General features: G+C 44.5%; 1 protein-coding gene across 1 annotated transcript in view; it reads left to right on the top strand.

Moving 5' to 3' along the window:
- Window positions 1–11,296, top strand: part of LOC104631438 (macrophage immunometabolism regulator) — a 44,970-nt gene extending 33,674 nt beyond the window's left edge. Inside the window, exon 2 of the mRNA XM_075739102.1 lies at window positions 8,937–11,296. Coding sequence (XP_075595217.1) covers window positions 8,937–9,572 — 636 coding nt within the window. The 3' untranslated portion in view covers window positions 9,573–11,296. The remainder of the gene's footprint in view (window positions 1–8,936) is intronic.
- Window positions 11,297–21,609: the final 10,313 nt, after the last annotated feature.

Here is a 21,609-nt window from a genome sequence, read left to right as displayed (position 1 = left end):
AGAAATCTAATGCTCATAAAAACAAAGGCTTCTCAAATTAGTTCATCTAACATAATGTAACATTGTGTAATGCACTTCTGCTTCTCATTCATAACATAGTAATCTTTGAGTGGTATCTGCCACCTTTGTAAAATATTCAAAAATTGGAAAGTTTTTTTATGTGCAAGGTGTGTTTTTTTATTTTTGGTGGTTTTGCCCTCAGTGTTCTATCCCAAACATATTAATGTATTATTTAAGATAATACAATTATTTATCATTAACCTAGTCTTTGTATTCATTGTTCCTTTTCTCTGTGGTTTAGCCAACTTTTTTGATATTTAGCTGGAATGGATCAGATTAATTTATAATTTATATCAAAAGCCTGCTTTATAATTGAAAGAAAATAATGAAAATCTTGTAAAATCTTAATCAAGAGAACTGTATTCTGGAAGCACTTTTAATGTTTGTTGGTCAAATGAATCTTTTTCTTGTTAACTTCTGTTTTCAATTATTTCCTATTCTTTTTAAATGTGTGAAGAAACAGCAAAGAAAAGCATATGCTATCTTGTTCATATTCTTGTTTTGATTCTGTAGTAAGGATTTAATTATAAATTGTGTTAAACTGACACTGCTCTCATTCTCCTTGAGAAGCAAGAAGAAAGGGCAACTGCAATCTGAAGAAATAATGTTTTAAAATGGAAGTACTGGTTGCTGACTTGAAGAATTTTCTCATTATTTTCCTTTGTACTGTTCATCAATGACTTGGACAAGCGGACAGAGCGTACCCTCAGCAAATGTGCTGACAGTACTAAGCTGGGAGGAGTGGCTGATACACCAGAAGACTGTGCTGCCATTCAGTGAGATCTGAACAGGCTAGAGAGCTGGGCAGAGAGGAACCTCATGAAGTTCAACAAGGGCAAGTACAGGTTAGGGGTTGACCTGCTGGGAAGCAGCACTGTGGAGAAGGACCTGGGAGTCCTGGTAGACAACAAGCTCTCCATGAGCCAGCAATGTGCCCTTGTGGCCAAGAAGGCCAATGGTATCCTGGGGTGCATTAAGAAGATTGTGGCCTATAGGTTGAAGGAGGTTATCCCCCCCCTCTACTCTGTCCTGGTGAGACCACATCTGGAGTATTGTGTCTGGTTCTGGGCTCCCCAGTTCAAGAAAGACAGGGACCTACTGGAGAGAGTCCAGCAAAGAGCTACCAGGATGATTAGGGGACTGGAGCATCTCTCATATGAGGAAAGGCTGAGAGAGCTGGGTCTGTTTAGCCTGGAGAAGAGAAGACTGAGAGGGGATCTTCTCAATGCTTATAAATATCTAAAGGGTGGATGTCCAGAGGAAGGGGCCAGACTCTTCTCACTGGTCCCCAGTGACAGGACAAGGGGCAATGGGCACAAACTGGAACACAGGAAGTTCCATCTGCATATGAGGAAAAACGTCTTCACTTTGAGGGTGACCGAGCACTGGAACAGGCTGCCCAGAGAGGTTGTGGAGTCTCCTTCTCTGGAGATAGTCCAAACCTGCCTGGACGCAATTCTGTGCAACCTGCTCTAGGTGATCCTGCTTTAACAGGGCGGTTGGACTAGATGATCTCCAGAGGTCCCTTCCAACCCCTACCATTCGGTGATTCTGTGGTTCTTGACCAGTGAGGCGGTCATTGTTCCACTAAGACTTCTTGCCCCCTTCCCTCTTGCTTGTAGTTATTATCAAAAGTTGACCCACTGCTGTGGGTTGACCTTAGCTGGAAGCCAGGTACCCACCAAGCCACTCTATGACTCTCCTTCCTCAGCTGTACAGGGGGAGAAAAATAGGACAAAAGGCTCGTGAGTCAAAATAAGGACTTGGAGATCACTCGGCAATTACTGTCATGGGTAAAACAGACTTGACTCGAGGAAATTATTACCAATAAAATCAAAGTAGGATTATGAGAAATAAAACCAAATCTTAAAACACCTTCCCCTCACCCCTTTCTTCTTACTGGGCTCAACTTCACTCCTGATTTTCCCTACCTTCTCCTCCTGAGCAGCACAGGGGGATGGGGAATGGAGGTTGCATTCAGTTCATCACACGTTGTCTTTGCAGCTCCTTCCTCCTCACTCTTTTCATGAACTTCTCCAGCGTGGGTACCACCCATGCAGTGCAGTCCTTCAAGAATGGACTGCTCCAGCATGGGTCCCCCATGGGGTCACAGGTCCTGCCAGGAGCCTGCTCCAGCATGGGCTCTCCATGGGGGTCACAGCCTCCTTCGGGCACATTCAACTGCTCCACCATGGGGTCTTCCAAGACTGAAGAGTGGATATCTGCTCCACCATGGACCTCCATGGACTGCAGGGGGACAGCCTGCCTCACCATGATCTTCACCACAGGCTGCAGGGTAATCTCTGCTTGGGTGCCTGGTGCAACTCCTCCCCCTCCTTCTTCATTGACATTGGTGTCTGCAGAGTTGTTTCTCTCAGATATTCTCACTCCTCTTGTTGTCCAAAAAGCCGATTTGTTGCCCGGTGTGCAATAAGTCAATTCTCACACACAGAGGAGAGATATTGCTTTTTATTCAGGCCTGGGTGCTCAGTGGATTTCCACAAATCAAGCACACCTAACGCCAGTTCTCTTGTCATATTTATACACAGAAGTTACAAATTAGTACACTCCCATTTACAATGACTGGTTCATATTTCTTTGCCTAGTATGTAAACTAGAACGCATGCTCGGTTCTTTTCTCCGCCTTTATCTTTTGGGTAGGTGATATAATTTGGGTAGGGGGCTCATGGGTCAGTGGTCGCGGAGACCCTGGCCCAAATTACCTTTCCCCTAGTTTCTCAATACTTCTGGCACTCCCAAATGGTTCTTCAGGGTCTGTTGATCAGACTAATGATTTCTTCTACCTCTTGACAATCACATCTTAATTGATACATTGTTTGGGTGAATATTAACTAACATAATGGTAGACCTGTACAATAGCCATCCTTAGCAGTACCTAGCAACTCTTTGCAAAATTATCTGTGACATTCTTAACTACGGAATTATGAAGAACTGTCTGTAACTTCTTAGCTACAGAATCATGATTAACTCTCAACTTCGATGCCAGATATCACTCTCTTCTGGTTGCTGTTGCACAGCAGTTTTTTTTCCCCCTTCTTAAATATGTTATCACAGAGGCACTACCATCATTGCTGATTGGCTCAGCTTTGGCCAGCGGCAACTCTGTCTTGGAACTGACTGGCACTGGCTCTATCAGACATGAGGGAAGCTTCTGGCATCTTCTCACAGAAGCCACCCCTGTAGCCCTGCCCCCCACTACCAAAACCTTGCCATGCAAACCAAATACACATACCCATGTTTTGAACTAATGTAAATTAATTTTATAAACTGTATTTTGAGAAGAGCCTTTGTTTTTTTTCCCAGCTCTTAAAGCTTTTTTAACTTTGCATGCAGACATCCCTTCGTCCTTCCCTGCCCTTAGAGCATGTATCACTTCAGCAAGTGATATTTGGGGGGGGAGGTTTCCTGGTTTTTAATCCCATATGTCTCTAGGTAATGAGAATAATTTCTAACCTTGCTGTAAAACTCTATTTTATTTATACTTCTTCTAGTTTCGTTTCTGCTTTTTAACAAAAATGTTGAATCCTTCTAGAAGATTACTGGCAATATTTCTAAACTGGATAATAAAAGCTAGGAATTAAAAGAGCAGGAACAGTTAAATATTTGTTTCTTAGCTAAAAGTCCATGGTAGCCAAAAGTTTTAATGCAAATTCTTTTCTGTACTACGTTTCCAGTAACCTTGATTCTTGATGGTGCAGGAACTATAATTTCTATGTAAGGAATTTTCATTAGTATCTTTAACTCTATGTGCTGAAACCTCACTGTATTTATTATCTTGTTGTCTAGATGTGGTGCTAAAATAGGAAATGACATTCATTATATGCTATTTTGAAAGTTTGAATTGACTCCATAAATATATCTCAGAAAGCTAATTAAATATAACAAACAACATTACTGAGGTTTTTCTGTAGTTTTTTTCTTCACAGAAAAATGTCAGTGTTATGTTTAATATAGTATTTTCAATTTTTGTTTCATTTTTGCTACGTTATTGTCCTAGTTCTGGCTAGAATAGAGTTAATTTTCACAAGGAGCCAGGACAGGTGAGCCAAGCTGGCCAGGGGGCTATTCCATACCATGTGACGTCATGCTCACCATAAAAGGGGCTAGTCGGGGAGGGGCGGGATGGTTTGAGCGTGGGCTGAGCATCTGGTTGGTCAGTTGTCTGTCTGTCCATCGGATTGACAAATTGCTTCCTGTTATGTTGTTGTCTACCTCTCCCTTGCTGTCCCAGTAAACTGTCCTTATCCCAACCCATGAGGCTTTGCCTTTGTTTTTCCCATTCTCTTCCCCATCCCGCAGGGGGGAGGTGTGAGTGAGCGGCTGCATGGTGCTCAGCTGCTGGCTGGGGCTAAACCACATCAGTTATCTGTATTTTTTAATTTATTTTTTTTTTAAATGAGCTGGAATAAGTGTATCTACTTATATGTAAAAGCAATGCTGTACAAAACTGGTAATGAAGAATCCTAAGTAGACCACAGTTATAAAGAAAACTGGCAAAGGACATTAAAGACTAAAGAAACTTTAGTAATAATGTCTCCATAATATGTTTTTTGTCATTGACTGGCAAATAAAATCCTGTTTAGTAAAGCTATGAGAATTGTGTTTATTCCTATTTAATTAGAATGGGAGTGAAGCAGCAGGTTGATTTTGACTAAGCAGGGTAGTAGAGGTGGGAGTGTAACTTAAGCCGCTCCTTCACAATCCCTGAAAAGAAACTAAGTAGGCTTAAATTTTGCATTAGGATAGATTTTTTTTTTAATTTTCCTTTTTGCAAGTGAGATTTGCACGAAGCTTCCCCTCTTATTTTAAAACAATTGAATGGTGGTTAACCTTGATGGGGTATCCTGGTTTCAGCAGGGATAAAGTTAATTTTCTTTCTAGCAGTTGGTATAGTGCTGTGTTTTGGATTTAGGATGAAAATAATGTTGATAACACACTGATGTTTTTAGTTGTTGCCAAGCAGTCAAGGACTTTTCAGCTTCTCATACTGGCCTGCCAACGAGAAGGCGGGGGGCGCCCAAGAAGCTGGGAGGGGACACAGCCAGGACAGCTGACCCAAACTGACCAAAGGAATATTCTATACCCTATGACATCATGTTCCATATGTATATAACTAGGGGGTATGCTAGGAGGCAGGGCAGCTCGGAAACTATCTGAGCATGGGCTTTGGGTGGTGAGAAATTGTGCTGTTCATCACTTGTTTTGTATTATTCTTATTATCCTTTTTTGTCTTATTAAATTGTCTTTATCTCAACCCATGAGTTTTTAGGTTTTTTTCCTTTTCCATTTTCAATGCTATCCCCCATGCCACTGGGTGGTGGGGATTGAGCGAATGGCTGTGTGGTTGTTTTAGCTGCCTGCTGGGTTAAACCACTACATGGGGTTTTGTTTGTTTGTTTTAATCCTATTTTATATAGGGGGTGTCTAATTCCAAATGATTGAATAAAGTACTGAAAAGGAGGTGGTACATTTCCTCCCTTCTTGTTGCATCTTTGCTTCTCTGTCTGTGACCTCTCAAGCCTCAGGATGGGAGCAAGTAGCAGCTTTAAAAGTTTGCAAACTAGTAATGGCACCCTATAAAGGTAGTCACATTTTTGAAAGGTTACTAAACCATTAATGTGTCTTACAATTTCCTAAAATGAACTTTTTTTCTGCTGGACACTTATAGACTAACTTTTCTTTCTTCTTTGAGTCTCATTACCTTTAAACATTACAAAGCTATGTAGATTTTTTTTCCTGAAATCTATTTGATAGAGTCACTAGCTACTGTTTAGAGAAAAGGTGAGGCTGACAATGAAGGAAAGGTGAATTGGAAACAGATGTGACCTTTGCATTTTGTGTAATAGCCACACAGAGATACTGTAGATGACATTCAAAGCAGAATTCAAAGTGTTCTGGGATCCACTTGCATATAATTGCTGTGATATCAGCCTTATCTTTCCATGTTAAAGATGGTAATGGCTAGTGGTGAAAAGTTGTATCTGTAAAGGCACTGAACTGAAGATTTTGGAATAGCTGTGAGGGGAGAAAAGTCAGGGCAAAAAATAGTCTGTTTCCAAAAATAATAAATAAATAAAAAATCCATAGAAATATGAATATTGGTTATTCTTAAGATACTTCTAAGAATCTTATGGTATATTTATATTTCACTAGTATACTGTTTACTTTGTTATAAATACATTAACCAAAAATCCCACAGTGTTTTGGTAGCGGGAGGGGCTGCAGGGTTGGCTTCCGTGAGAAGACACCAGAAGCTGCCCCAATGTTGGACAGAGCCAGTTCCAGATGGCTCCAAAATGTACCTGCCGCTGGCCAAAGCTGAGCCAATCAGTGATGCTGGTGCTACATCTGTGATAACATATTGAAAAAAAGGTAAAAAATGCTGCACATACACTTCTGTGAGAGGAGTGAGAAAAATGTGAAACAGTCTGGCAGACACCAAGGTCAGTAAAGCATGAAGAGGAGGAGGTTGTGTTGGGTTTGTGTGGCAAGGTTTTGGTAGCAGGTGGGGCATGGGCTATAGGGGTGGCTCCTGTGAGGAGCTTCTAGAAGCTTCCACAGTGTCTGATAGAGCCAATGCCAGCCAGCCCCAAGATGGGCCCGCCCCTGGCCAAGGCCAAGCCAATCAGCACCTCTGTGATAACATATTTCAGAAGGGGGGAAGTTTTTTTTGGAGCTGGAGGGGGAAGTGTGAAGATGTAACATCAAGGTCAGTGCAGGAGGTGGAGGTGCTCCAGACACCGGAGCAGAGATCCCCCTGCAGCCCGTGGTGAAAACCATGGGGAAGCAGGCTGTTCCCCTGCAGCCCATGGAGGAAGGATGAGGGGGTGTAGAGATTCCACCTGCAGCCCGTGGAGAACCCTATGCTGGAGCAGGTGGAGGCACCCGAGGGAGGCTGTGGCCTGTGGGAAGCCCGGGCTGAAGCAAGTCCCTGGCCAGACCAGTAGACCTGTGGAGAGGGGAGCCCACGCCAGGGCAGGTTTTGGTGGCAGGACTTGTGACCCCGTGGGAGACCCACGCTGCAACAGTTTTCTCCTGAAGGTCTGCACCCCATGGAAGAGACCATGCCGGAGCAGTTTGGGAAGGACTGTAGCCCGTGGGAGAGACTCCATTTTGGAGCAGGGGAGCGATGAGAGGAGTCCTCCCCCCGAGGACAACGAAGCGGCAGAAACAACGTGCGCTGCACTGACCGCAACCCCCATCCCCCTCCCCCCATTCCCCCCCCGCCCCCCCGCCGCTGAGGGGGGAGGAGGTTTGAAGCAGGGAGTGAAGTTGAGCCCGGGAAGGTGGGAGGGGTGGGGGGAGGTGTTTTAAGGCTTGATGTTATTTGGTTTTTTTTTTCATTGCTCTATTCTGTTTAGTAATAAATTAGATGAATCCCTCTTTCTAAGTTCGGTTTGTTTTGCTCGTGATGATAATTAGTGATCTCTCCCTGTCCTTATCTCAACCCGAGCCTTTTGTTAACTTCTCCTCCCCATCATGCTGGGGAAGGAGTGAGTGAGCGGCCGCGTGGCGCTCAGCTGCCGGCTGGGCCTAAACCATGTCAGAGGTGCTCCAGGAGCCAGAGCAGAGATTCTCCTGCAATCTGTGGTGAAGACCATGGTGAGGCAGGTTGTCCCCCTGCAGCCCATGGAGGTCCATGGTGGAACAGATAGATATCCACCCTGCAACACGTGGAGGACCCCATGACAGAGCAGTTGGATGTGTCCTAAAGGAATCTGCAGCCACGCTAGAGCAGGCTCCTGGCAGGAACTGCTGCCCATGGAGAGGAGCCCATGCAGAAGGAGGTTTCTGGTGGTCCCTGTGGGGGACCCACACTGGGGCAGTCTGTTCCTGAACAACTGCACCCTGTGGAAAGGATCCATGCTGGAGTAGTTCTTGAAGAACTGCAGCCCATGGGAAGTACCCACATTGGAGAATGTCGTGAAGGACTATATCCCATGGGTGGGACTCCGAAGAGCGTGAGGAGGAACAAGCAGCAGAGACAATGTGTTATGAACTGACTGCAACCTCCATTCCCCATCCCCCTGAGCCTGGGGGGGAAGGAGGTATATAATTTGGGAGTGAAGTTGAGCCTGGGAAGAAGGGAGGGGTGGGAGGAAGGAGTTTTTAGATTTGATCTGATTTCTCATTATCCTACTCTTATTTTGACTTGCAATAAATTAAATTAATTTCCCTGAGTCGTCTGTTTTGCCCATGATGGTAATTGCTGAGTGATCTCCCTGTCCTTATCTTGACCCACTAGCTTTTTTTGTCCGATTTTTCTCCCCCATCCTTTTTGAGGAAGGGGAGTGATAGAGCAGCTTGGTGGGCACCTGGCAGCCAAGTAAGGTCAGCCCACCACAGGTAAAGATTGCAGTACTTGGTAGATCAGGATAGTCCATGGTTATGCCTGAGGCAGTAACTGTTAGATGCCTTTTTTTTTTTTTAATATATGTTTACTGATATTATTGTGAATGGTAAAAATATGCGGCTGAGTACAGGAGATGTTTCTGTGGATGTGCTAATGGATATAGATGGCCTCAAAGGAAAGAGGTTATAAGGGATCAAATAGACTAAAAGGATTAAAAAACAGAGTGGAAAGATACTTCATTTTTTTGTACAGTACTACTCAAGAATATGTTTTTAACATATTTAAGAATATCAAGAGTATATAATATTTGTTATTAAAAAGGGGACCACAATCATTTTAAAAGGCAGATGTTGGTGATAGTTTTGTTATGAGACACTCTGTAGAGTGTAAGACAAAACTGAATAGAGAAGTGGGTGATAAAATATCTGATTTCTGAGATCCTCTTTCAGCTCCTTTATTGGCTAAAGACTCTATTTGTGATCAATCTCTGTTTTATTTTTAGGAGAATAGCACTGTGCTTAAAATGGACATAAATGGAGAGTCCAGAACTACCATATCTACCCTCCCTGTACCTCTTGCAGAGGTCAGTTCTGCAGGCAAAACAGAAGCAGAGAAACCACGATGTTCCAGTACCCCCTGCTCACCAATGCGACGGACAATTTCAGGCTATCAGATCTTTCATATGGATTCTAACTACCTGGTTGGCTTCACGACTAGAGAGGAGCTGCTAAAATTAGCCCAAAAGTATACAGCAAATGAAGATAATAAAGGGGAATCCAGGCCTAACTTGCACTCTAAACAGCTTGATTCAGGGCTTGCATGTTCCTCTCGTTTGTACAAAACTAGAAGTAGGTACTATCAGCCATATGAGATCCCAGCAGTAAATGGGAGGAGGAGACGAATGCCCAGCTCAGAGGATAAATGCACTAAGGCTTTACCATATGAACCTTACAAGGCACTTCATGGTCCCCTGCCTCTTTGCCTTTTAAAAGGTAAAAGGGCTCCCTCTAAATCCCTGGACTACCTCAATTTAGACAAAATGAGCATTGAGGAACCTGCTGACACAGACATGCTACAATACCAGCTCCAACACCTTACCCTTAGAGGGGACCATATGTTTGCAAGAAATAACACATGAACTCTGAACTATAATCTAGAATTTAGAACCAGTTTCTGGTTATTTCTCTGTTGCTGCAAAAATCCACTGTCATACTGTGTGCATGACTGTCCACATTGTAGGTGGTATCAGCTAAATGTTATCAGAAAGTATTTTATTGGAATAGAATTTTGACAGACCATTGTGTTGCAAATACCTGGAGGGAAAAAATCATTCCAGAGCAAGCAGTTTCTAATGCAAATTTGACTGCAGCTGGTGGATATTTCTTTGGACATCTTTTAACAAAGAAAAGGCTTTTGTTTTTTGGATTTGGGTGGGAGTTTTTGTACAGTTATCTAGTATTTATGGTAATTTAATACTGAAAAAATGATGGTCTGCTTGGTTGTTGCTAATTTTGGCTTGATGTTACAAATTGTTCTTGGATAAGTACTCAAGTTATCTTTTTGTTTCTTACTGTATTCTACAATAAAATTTAAGTATTTTTTTTTATATCATGGGAAGGAATGTGAGCTTGGCTAAATTGGATCACTTGTTATTTTAAACCATCCCATTCGAACATTTTGAAACTGGGTTTGCACTGGTGGTGAGGGGGAAATTCACTCATAAAATAAACCTTTCTTCATTTGCTGCTTTAAACCTATTAAATTATTTTTTAGTTTCTGCATGGAAGTAATTGTTTTGGTTCCTCTGTTTTATAAAACTAGTTTGGAATAAGTATTTGGAATATTAAAAAATATTTTTAGAGTAAAGGGTTTGGGTTTTTTTTGTTAATATGACTTAGTTCATTGTCTTGACATGTAAATAAGGATTCACTTCAGATTCCAGTAAATACACTAGAATGTCTGTATCAGTATGTCAATAAAATTTTTTCATGTTAATTCATGATTTCTATATAGTATAGTAATGGAAGATGTCAAATAACTCTAGCATTGCATTGGAAATTTAGTTTATTTGAAGCACTGAACACTTTTATTACGATCTGGAAGGCAGATTTTTAGATGGAGTGCAAGTGAAGTGTTTCTATATCAGCCCTGAAGAGCTGATTATGGATTATTCAACAGAGTACATTGAACACACTGTCTTAATTTGTTGCTTAAGAATTTTTTGACCAAATATGACATCAAATGCAGTTTAGATAGCTATATTCTTAGATATATTTAAAACATGTTAGTAACTTATGTTTAAAAATTAAAAGAAGCTTTTAGACATTTTTAGGTGCAATATATTACTAAAGCAGTGTGCAACTTCATTTTGGTTTACCTATTTAGAAATTAAAATTAAGATCACGTTGTTTAGAAACATAACTTATTTGATCAGTTGTTTCTGGTACAATTCGGGGGGGGTGTTTCTCCTTCAGAATGAATAGCAAGCACTAGTCAGTGCATATGTTGTGGAAAACGAAGAGTTCTTTTCATTCTGCCACTTATTCCACAATTGTAACTGAAGGCAGTGAAGAGGAGCCCAGCAGACTATGTTTTACTGGTTTGGTTAATGTTTTCTGGCTTATTAGAATATTTACAACTGATGTATATTTTAAAGAGTTAACTGCATCTCTGTAATTTTAATGGATTGAACAATTATCTCTAAAGTAAACATTTCCTATGTAGTCTTTAGTTTGAAAAACAGACTATGGTGAGACGCCAAAGAGATGGAGGTTTTGTCTAGGGAATAAATGCCACTATTTATTGAAACACCCTATGAAAATGTATTTCTGGCTGAAAAATAAAAGGAGTGATACAAATACCTATTTTTGTGGAGTCTTTTGCTGTGTAGAAGAATGAGGACATTTAAAAATACAACTTTAGACCAGGAATCATTAAAACTTGAAAGCAGGAATCTTATACTTCTGTGAAATATTTAGACAGTTAGGATTCTTCTGTTGTTTCAGGAAATCATACATACAATTGTTAGTACATTTTGTGCATATTGTTACAGTAGTCCTGTACAGTAATTGTATAGCTACATCTATAGAGAGGCTGGTGGCTGTCTTGCCAAGTTCAAACATGAAACATTTGTTACTACTTTTTCTGTCTGGTGGCTTGCTTATGAAAGTGATTGCACCTCATAACATTGCTTAACTGTCTATTAGTGAGGGGCCCAAAACTGAACACAGCACTCAAGGTGTGGCCTCACTAGTGCCAAGTACAGGGGGACAATCACTTCCCTAGTCCTGCTGGCCACACTATTTGTGATACAAGCCAGGATGCTGTTGGCCGCCTTGGCCACCTGGGCACACTTTCAGCTCATATTCAGCTGGCTGTCGACCAACACCCCCAGGTCCTTTTCTGCCAGGCAGCTTTCCAGCCACTCTTCCCCAAGCCTATAGGGTTGCATGGGGTTGTTGTGATCCAACTGCAGGACCCGGCACTTAGCCTTGTTGAACCTCATACAATCGGCTTCGGCCCATTGATCCAGCCTGTCCAGATCCCTCTGCAGAGTCTTTCTACCCTCAAGCAGTTCAACACTCCAGCTCAACTTGGTGTCGTCTGCAAACTTACTGAGGGTGCACTCGATCCCCTCATCCAGATCATCGATAAAGATATTAAACAGAACTGGCCCCAATACTGAGCCCTGGGGAACACCACTTGTGACCAGCCTCCAACTGGATTTAACTCCATTCACCACCACTCTTTGAGCCTGGCCATCCAGCCAATTTTTTTTACCTGGTGAAGCATATGTTCGTCCAAGCCATGAGGAGCCAATTTTGCCAGGAGAATGCTATGGGAAATGGTGTCAAAGGCTTTAATAAAGTCTAGGTAGACAACATCCACAGCCTTTCCCTCATCCACTAAGATGGTCACCTTGTCATAGAAGGAGATCAGGTTAGTCAAGCAGGACCTACCTTTCATAAACCCATGCTGACTGAGCCTGATCACCTGGTTGTCCTGCATGTCCTGTGTGATGGATCTGCTCCATAACTTTCCCTGGCACTGAGGTCAGGCTGACAGGCCTGTAGTTCCTAGGATTGTCCTTCTGGCCCTTCTTGTAGATGGGTGTCACATTTGCTAACCTCCAGTTAACTGGGACCTGCCTGGTTAGCCAGGACTGATGATAAATGATGGAGAGTGGCTTGGTGAGCACTTCCACCAGCTCCCTCAGTACCCTTGTGTGGATCCCATCCAGCCCCATAGACATCTGTGTGTCTAAGTGGTGTACCAGGTCAGTATTTCCCCTTGGATTATGAGAGCTTCACTCTGCTTTCCCATCTGGAAAGAGTGTGGCCAGCAGGTCGAGGGAGGTTATCCTCCCCCTCTACTCTGCCCTGGTGAGACCACATCTGGAGTATTGTGTCTGGTTCTGGGCTCCCCAGTTCAAGAAAGACAGGGACCTACTGGAGAGAGTCCAGCAAAGGGCTACCAGGATGATTAGGGGACTGGAGCATCTCTTGTATGAGGAAAGGCTGAGAGAGCTGGGTCTGTTTAGCCTGGAGAAGAGAAGACTGAGAGGGGATCTTCTCAATGCTTATAAATATCTAAAGGGTGGATGTCCAGAGGAAGGGGCCAGACTCTTCTCACTGGTGCCCAGTGACAGGACAAGGGGCAATGGGCACAAACTGGAACACAGGAAGTTCCATCTGCATATGAGGAAAAACGTCTTCACTTTGAGGGTGACCGAGCACTGGAACAGGCTGCCCAGAGAGGTTGTGGAGTCTCCTTCTCTGGAGATAGTCCAAACCTGCCTGGACGCAATTCTGTGCAACCTGCTCTAGGTGATCCTGCTTTAACAGGGCGGTTGGACTAGATGATCTCCAGAGGTCCCTTCCAACCCCTACCAATCTGTGAATCTGTGAATCTCTGTCTTCCAGCTCAGAGGGCTGGGTACCCTGAGAATAACTGGTCTTCCTATTAAAGACTGAGGCAAGAAGGCATTAAGTATCTCAGCCTTTTCCTCAGCCTTTGTCACTATGTTACCCCCTGCATCCAATAAAGGATGGAGATTCCCCTTAGCCCTCCTTTTGTTATTAATGCATTCATAGGAACATTTTTTTATTGTCTTTTACCGCAGTAGCCAGATTAAGTTCTAGTTGGGCTTTGGCCCTTCGAATTGTCTCCCTGCATAACCTATCGACATCTTTGTAGTCCTCCTGAGTTGCCTGCCCCTTCTTCCAAAGATCATAAACTCTCCATTTTTTCATGATTTCCAGCCAAAGCTCTCTGTTCAGCCAGGTCTGTCTTCTTCCCCTTCCGCTCATCTTTTGGCACATGGGGATGCCCTGTTCCTGTGCCTTTAAGATTTCCTTCTTGAAGAATGTCCAGCCTTCCTGGACCCCTTTGCCCTTCAGGACTGCCTCCCAGGAGACTCTGCCAACCAGGTTCCTAAACAGGCCAAAGTCTGCCCTCTGGAAGTCCAAGGTAGCAGTTCTGCTAACCCCCCTCCTTTCTTCTCTGAGAATCGAAAACTCTATCATTTCATGATCACTATGGCCAAGACAGCCTCCAACCATCACATCACCCACAAGTCCTTCTCTGTTCGGAAACAACAGGTCTGGTGGGGCACCTTCCCTAGTTGGCTCACTCACCAGCTGTGTCAGGAAGTTATCTTCCACACACTCCAGGAACCTCCTAGACTGTTTCCTCTCTGCTGTATTGTATTTCCAGCAGACATCTGGTAAGTTGAAATCCCCCATGAGAACAAGGGCTTGTGATCACGAGACTTCTCCCAGCTGCTTATAGAATATTTCATCTGCCTCTTCATCCTGATTGGATGGTCTATAACAGACTCCCACCATGATATCTGCCTTGTTGGCCTTTCCCCTGATTCTTATCCATAAACATTCAACCCTTTCATCACCATCATCAAGCTCTAGACAGTCAAAACACTCCCTAACATACAGGACTACCCCACCACCTCTCCTTCCTTGCCTATCCCTTCTGAAGAGTTTGTAGTCATCCATTGCAGCAGCCCAGTTCTGCGAGTCATCCCACCATATTTCCGTGATGGCAACTATATCATAGTTTTCCTGCTGCACAATGGCTTCCAGCTCCTCCTGTTTGTTGCCCATGCTGCGTGCATTGTTGTAGATGTACTTCAATTGGGCTGTTGATCCTGCCACCTTTTTGCAGGGAGATGCCCTAATTCCTATGTGACTAGTTTCAGGCATTTCTGTGGTTTCTAATGCATTGACAACTTTTGTGTCTTTGCTGTTGCATGGATTTCCATCCCCTACCCCTACTGAGATAGCTAAGGTATTGCACACATTACTATAGGGACATTTCAAATATGCTCTAATGTACTTAGCACATAGTGAAGCAGACCGAAGGACCTTGCTAGAACACCGTCCCTCAAACACTGGCGTGCCACCCCCAGGGTTATCTCTAGCGAGCCTGGTTTTATCCCTTTCCTCCTTCAAATCTAGTTTAAGGCTCTTTCAATAAGCCCTGTTATCTCCCACACAAAGATCCTTTTCCCCCTTTGAAACAGCTGTATCCCATCTATTGCCAGCAGGCCTGGTGTTGTGTAGACTGACCCATGATCAAAAAACCCAAAATTCTGCCAGTGACACCAGTCACAGAACCAGGTATTGATCAGCTGGGTATCCTGGTTTCAGCTAGGATAGAGTTAATTTTCACAAGGAGCTGGGAGGGGACACAGCCAGGACGGGTGACTCAAACTAGCCATATGACATCATGCTCAGCATAAAAGGGGGCGAATCAGGGAGGGGCGACGCAGCTCTGAGTAGCTCCAGATGGTCTGAGTGTGGGTGAGTGTCCGGTTGGTCTCAGTCATTGGGTCAGTACATTGCATTGTGTATTATCTAAGTACTGTTGTTGTTATTTTCCTCTTCCTTTGCTGCCCTAGTAAACTGTCCTTATCCCAAACCATGAGGTTTACCTTTTTCTTCTGATTCTGCTCCCCATCCTGCCGGGGAGTAGGGGGGAGGAGTGAGCAAGCAGCCATGTGGTGCTCAGCTGCTAGCTGGGGCTAAACCACGATAGTCCTTTTTGGCACCCACCGTTGGGCCCGAAGGGTTGAGATAACAACAGATCTGACCAGAGCGTGTTAAAGTTGTGATAAGTATTTATTGTATTATTTAAACAGTCACTGGTCACAATGGTGTTTTGTTTGGTTACGTGGCTGTGGTACGTAAACCCTTACTTGATGTATGTATTCCCTGCGGCACTGTTTATCACCTCTAGGAGAGGGGTCAGGATTCTCATTTTGTTCTACTGTGTGATATCAACTTTTGGTATTATACCATCAATGGTCATGAGCTTAAGCTGGTATTCGTATAGGGCCTTGCTGTCATGTCCGTACCTCAGATGACATCTTTTTGAATTGGTTAATAATCACACCTAATCTATAGAAAAGACAGAGGGGGTTACTTTCTCCCACTCTTTCACCTCCCCTTTTCCCTTTTGGCTGGTTACAACAGCTTTTGAGAAGTTTGAATACCCTTGGAATGTTCAGGCCAGTATGTTCCTATTGCTAGGTCTCCTGAAAGTGTTTCAAGTCCTGTTCAGAGTTACCAGAAAAATTGTTTTAAGAATACCACCCAGAGATCTTCCTCAAGGCTGAATATTCAGGGCTGGCATGGCACGTGGAAGAATATGGGCAGGTATCTAGAGAACTTCTCACCTCCAATGGTTTGGGATTTCACTCCTGAACAACTGCAGGACCCTGGGAAAGTGATAGAATATTTGAAAGGAAAATGCTGTGGCTATTCCAAGGAGACACAACTTACCACATTGTGCTGGGCCCTGGCCAGTATCTACCAAACACTGCTTGATATTAGGCAGCACCCTCAGGGAGAAGGGATGTAAAACAGAGTGAGAGGTGCTATGGCTACCCCAACCCCACCAACAGGCACTGTGGCTACTCAAACCCCAGTGAAAGGCACTGCAGCTGAATTAAAAAAACAACCAGTGGCAGTATCAGTCACCCCTATACAGAAGAAGAAATACACAAAAAACCTCAGTTTGCTTAGTAAGGGATGACGATGAACCAGGACCATCACGAGAACAATAAGAAGAGCCAGAACCAGAGGTAATCACCCAGTCCCTGTCCCTGAGTGAGCTGCGACGTATGTGAAAAGATTTCAGCCGCCTTCCAGGGGAGCACATCATTACCTGGCTGCTCTGATGCTGGGCCAGTAGCCTGGAATTAGAGGGTAGGGAGGCCAAGCAGCTGGGATCCCTGTCCAGGGAAGGGGGCATTGACAAGGTGATTGGGAAAAAGACACAAGCCCTCAGCCTCTGGAGGCGACTTCTTTCAGGTATGAGGGAAAGGTATCCCTTCAGTGAAGATGATGTATGTCATCCAGGCAAGTGGACCACCATGGAGAGAGGTATCCAATATCTGAGGGAATTAGCTGTGCGGGAGATGGTTTATTATGACCCAGACAATGTGCAGCTACCCACAGATCCTGATGAAGTCCAATGAACCCGACCCATGTGGCAGAAGTTTGTGCGAAGCGCACCATCATCGTACGCCCACTCACTGGCAGTAATGGACTGGAAAGTTGAAGAGGCACCAACAATGGATGAAGTGGCTGGCTGACTCTGGCAATATGAAGAAAGTCTCTCTTGCTCTCTCGTCTCAGCTGTGGAGAAACTGTCCCGGAAGGTCTAGCAAATCAAAGAGAATATGTCCTATTCCCCACCTGTATGGACTTGGATCTCAGCTGGAGCAGGTGGAAGCACCTCAAGGAGGCTGTGGCCCCATGGGAAGCCCGCAATGGAGCAAGCTCCTGGCAGGACCTGTGGACCCATGGAGAGAGGAGCCCATGCCAGAGCAGGTTTGCTGGCAGGACTTGTGACCCCGTGGGGGACCCACACTGGAGCAGTCTGCTCCTGAGGGTCTGCACCCCATGGGAGAGACCCATGCTGGAGCAGTTCATGAAGGACTGTAGCCCGTGGGAGGGACCCCACGCTGGAGCAGGGGAGTGATGAGAGGAGTCCTCCCCCTGAGGATGAAGAAGCAGCAGAAACAACGTGTGATGAACTGACCCTAACCCCCATTCCCCGTCCCCCTGTGCCGCTGAGGGGGGCGTGGAGGTTGAAGCTGGGAGTGAAGTTGAGCCCGGAAAGATGGGAGGGGTGGGGGGAGGTGTTTTAAGATTTGGTTTTATTTCTCATTCCTCTACTCTGTTTTGCTTAGTAATAAATTAGATAAATTCCCTCTCTAAGTTCGGTCTGTTTTGCGGGTGACGATAATTAGTGAGTGATCTCTCCCTGTCCTTATCTCGACCCACAAGCTTTTCGTTATACTTCTTTCTCCCCTGTCTAGTGAAGGAGGGGAGTGATAGAGTGGCTCTGGTGGGCACCTGGCCCCTAGGCAGGGTCAACCCTCCACAGGCCCCCAGAGCTGGATGCAGTACTCCAGGTGGGGTCTCACAAGAGTGGAGTAGAGGGGCAGAATCACCTCCCTCGACCTGCTCGTCACACCTCTTTTGATGCACCCCAGGACACGGTTGGCTTTCTGGGCTGCAAGTGCACACTGCCGGCTCATGTTGAGCTTCTCATCAATCAACACCCCCAAGTCCTTCTCCTCAGGGCTGCTTTCAATCCATTCCTCGCCCTGCCTATAGTCGTGCTTGGGAGTGCGCCGACCCACGTGCAGGACCTTGCACTCGGCCTTGTTGAACTTCACGCGGTCCGCATGGGCCCTAATCTAATTGGAAATAAAAAAAAAATTGCATGATTTTTGAAATTAGATCATTCAAAAACTTAGATGTAATTTAAGGGGTGAGAAGGTGAAATACACAAAGAATGTCCTTCTGAACGTAAGAAAAGTATTTCCAGCATGCTACACACCACCTACAGAGCCAAACAAGCAATTCGTCATCTGCATTGCTTTTTGCCCCTTTCCATCCTTCAAAAGTTTAGAAAAGCAAGCCTGAACTATCTGCATATGTCCTTTAGAGATACAAAACCACATTCTACATCTTCCTTCCAACACATTCAGTTTGGTTCTAGTTCTTTGTTTAAGAAAGTGCTAACAATAAATTAACTTTATTGTCATTGGAATGACACTAAAAGAAAGAAGTTAACCACAGTAAAAAACAAACAAAAAAACCCAACCCAAATTCTTTTATTTTTGGACCTGGTTTTTGCTTCTTCATGTTCCTTCTCTTTATCTTAGGTATAGCTCTTACCTCCACTGCAGTACTATTAAAGCCAAAGAAACATAGTGTTGAATTAAGCCAAAGAAACACACTCAGTGAATTCCATGTATGCAACATGAGCACATACAAAGTCTTCAGAAAGACCAAAGGTAAAAGAAAGTGTATGCTAGATATAAAAATGAAATTCATACTGGTAGGAAGGCAAATCTATCTCTTTATTTATTACCAAAAGACAGTTGGTTTGCACTTAGCAAATGTACTATTTGATATAAAGGGCCAAACTTTCAAAATACAGTGAGGCTCAAGTGTATTTGATTCTTGTGATTAGCCTGTAAATGCTGTCAGTCAGATCACACAAATGCTAAAACAGCTATAAAGAGGATCAGATATTTAGAGCACCCAGAATACAGATTAATAGTAACCAGTTTAACGGAATATGAGATAGATAAGATCAAATCCCTCAAATGTTGTGTGGTTTTCTGAAGAAAAGAAGAATAAATGAATGACATAGCTGACCATTTCGGTTCTCAGATACATATCAAATACATGTTAAATCAGCAGTGTTTTAAAATTTCTTTTAAAGTTGCAGAATATGCTGGAAAAGCAATGGTCTTTTGTCGTCCCTTTTTACATACCGTCTTCACAGATTTCAATATGAATACTTGTGTTGGTTTTGTGTGGCAAGGTTTTGGTAGTGGGGGGGGTACAGGGGTGGCTTCTGTGAGAAGCTGCTAGAAGCTTCCCCTGTGTCTGATAGAGCCAATGCCAGCCGGCTCCAAGAGGGACCCGCCGCTGGCCAAGGCCAAGCCAAACAGCGCCTCTGTGATAACATATTTAAGAAAGAGAAAAACAGTCAGAGAGCGCTTTTGCAGCCAGAGAGAGGAGTGAGAAGATGTAAGAACATCTGCAGACACCAAGGTCAGTGAAGAAGGAGGGGGAGGAGGTGCTCCAGGCGCCGGAGCAAGATTCCCCTGCAGCCCGTGGTGAAGACCATGGTGAAGCAGGCTGTCCCCCTGCAGCAGCCCATGGAGGGAGGATGAGGGGGTGTAGCGATTCCACCTGCAGCCTGTGGAGGACCCCACGCCGGAGCAGGTGGAGACACCTGAAGGAGGCTGTGGCCCCGTGGGAAGCCCGCGCTGGAGCAAGCTCCTGGCAGGACCTGTGGACCCGTGGAGAGAGGAGCCCACGCCAGAGCAGGTTTGCTGACAGGACTTGTGACCCCGTGGGGAACCCACGCTGGAGCAGTTTGCTCCTGAAGGTCTGCACCCCGTGGAGGACACTCACGTTGGAGAAGGCCGTGAAGGACTGTCTCCCGTGAGAGGGACCCCACGCTGGAGCGGGGGAACAATGAGTCCTCCCCCTGAGGATGAAGAAGCGGCAGAAACACCGCGTGATGAACTGACCGTAACCCCCACTCCCCGTCCCCCTGTGCCGCTGGGGGGGGCGGAGGTTGAAGCCGGGAGTGAAGTTGGGCCCGGGAAGATGGGAGGGGTGGGGGGAGGTGTTTTTAAGATTTGGTTTTATTTCTCATTCCTCTGCTCTGTTTTGCTTAGTAATAAATAAGATGAATTCCCTCTCTAAGTTCGGTCTGTTTTGCTCGTGATGATAATTAGAGAATGATCTCTCCCTGTCCTTATCTCGACCCGTAAGTTTTCTTTCATTGTACCTTTTCTCCCCTGTTTAATGAATCAGGGGAGTGATAGAGCAGCTCTGGTGGGCACCTGGCCTTCAGCCAGGGTCAACCCACCACAATACTATATGCAGAAATGCAATGCAAGAAAAATGATACCTTAATTATTGATTTGATTCAAAAGATGAGAATAGAAGAATGTTGAGTTAAACTTAGACATCAAATTTTGATCTTACAATTTTCATAAAAGAAAATGATATTTAATCACTTCTTAAAAAACTTCAGGATATCATTATGAAACATATACTTAAGAGCATAGTCAGCTGTCAGCAGAAGAAATCCTAATATGCTACAAAGAAATAAGTTTCTCAGTAGTGCTAAGTGGAATGGGTTATGTTTGCAGGCACAGAAAATCCTTATCAACTTCCCTTGACTTCAGCTAAGCCAATTGCTTCTAAGAAAAATAATATTTGAAAGTGATAATGTCTTCAGCTGTCACATAATGAGATTTAGGAGGTGAAAACACAGAAGGTAGAAAGCACCAGAAGCCACAGAGGACCACAGATCCAGTACAAATATTCCTATTGTAAGAAATAGTAACATTTCAAATCATATTTATGAGGTAAATTTTCATACAAATCCGTGTCTCTAAACTCAGTCCATGAAATACAGGAATATCAAATATTCTGGAACCAAATAGGCTGTGGCAACAAGTCAGTTGGAATGTACTGAAAATAGATAGAAATTAGTACAGGACTGACATGGTTTAGCCCCAGCCCAGAAGCTGAGCACCACGCCGCCACTCGCTCACCCCTCCCCCGGCGGGATGGGGAGGAGAACGGAAAAACAAAGGCAAAGTCTCCTGGGTTGGGATAAGGGCAGTTTGCTGGGACGGCAAGGGAGAGGGAAACAATCAACAACAGTACTGATAACAGATATTCACAATGGGTGATAACAGAAAGCAATTTACCCATCCGAGGACCGACCACACGCTCAGCCTGTCCCAGAACCACACCGCACCCACCCCTTCCCCCACTAGCCCCCTTTTATGGTGAGCATGACGTCACATGGTATGGAATAGCCCCAGCCAGCTTGGCTCACCTGTCCTGGCTCCTTGTGAAATTAACTCTATCCTAGCCAGAAGCAGGATAAGGACTTCATGTACATTTTATATGCTTGTGTGGGGGGTTTGCGTGGCAAGGATTTGGTAGCAGGGGGGCTACAGGGGTGGCTTCTGTGAGAAGCTGCTAGAAGCTTCCCCTGTGTCTGATAGAGCCAATGCCAGCCGGCTCCAAGAGGGACCCGCCGCTGGCCAAGGCCAAGTCAATCAGCGCCTCTGTGATAAGGTATTTAAGAAAGAGGAA

This window comes from Balearica regulorum, chromosome W (assembly GCF_011004875.1).
Source record: "Balearica regulorum gibbericeps isolate bBalReg1 chromosome W, bBalReg1.pri, whole genome shotgun sequence".
Taxonomy (NCBI): Eukaryota; Metazoa; Chordata; class Aves; order Gruiformes; family Gruidae; genus Balearica; species Balearica regulorum.
The sequence above is the reverse complement of the archived record's forward strand: the minus strand, read 5'-3'. Positions and strand labels throughout refer to the sequence as shown.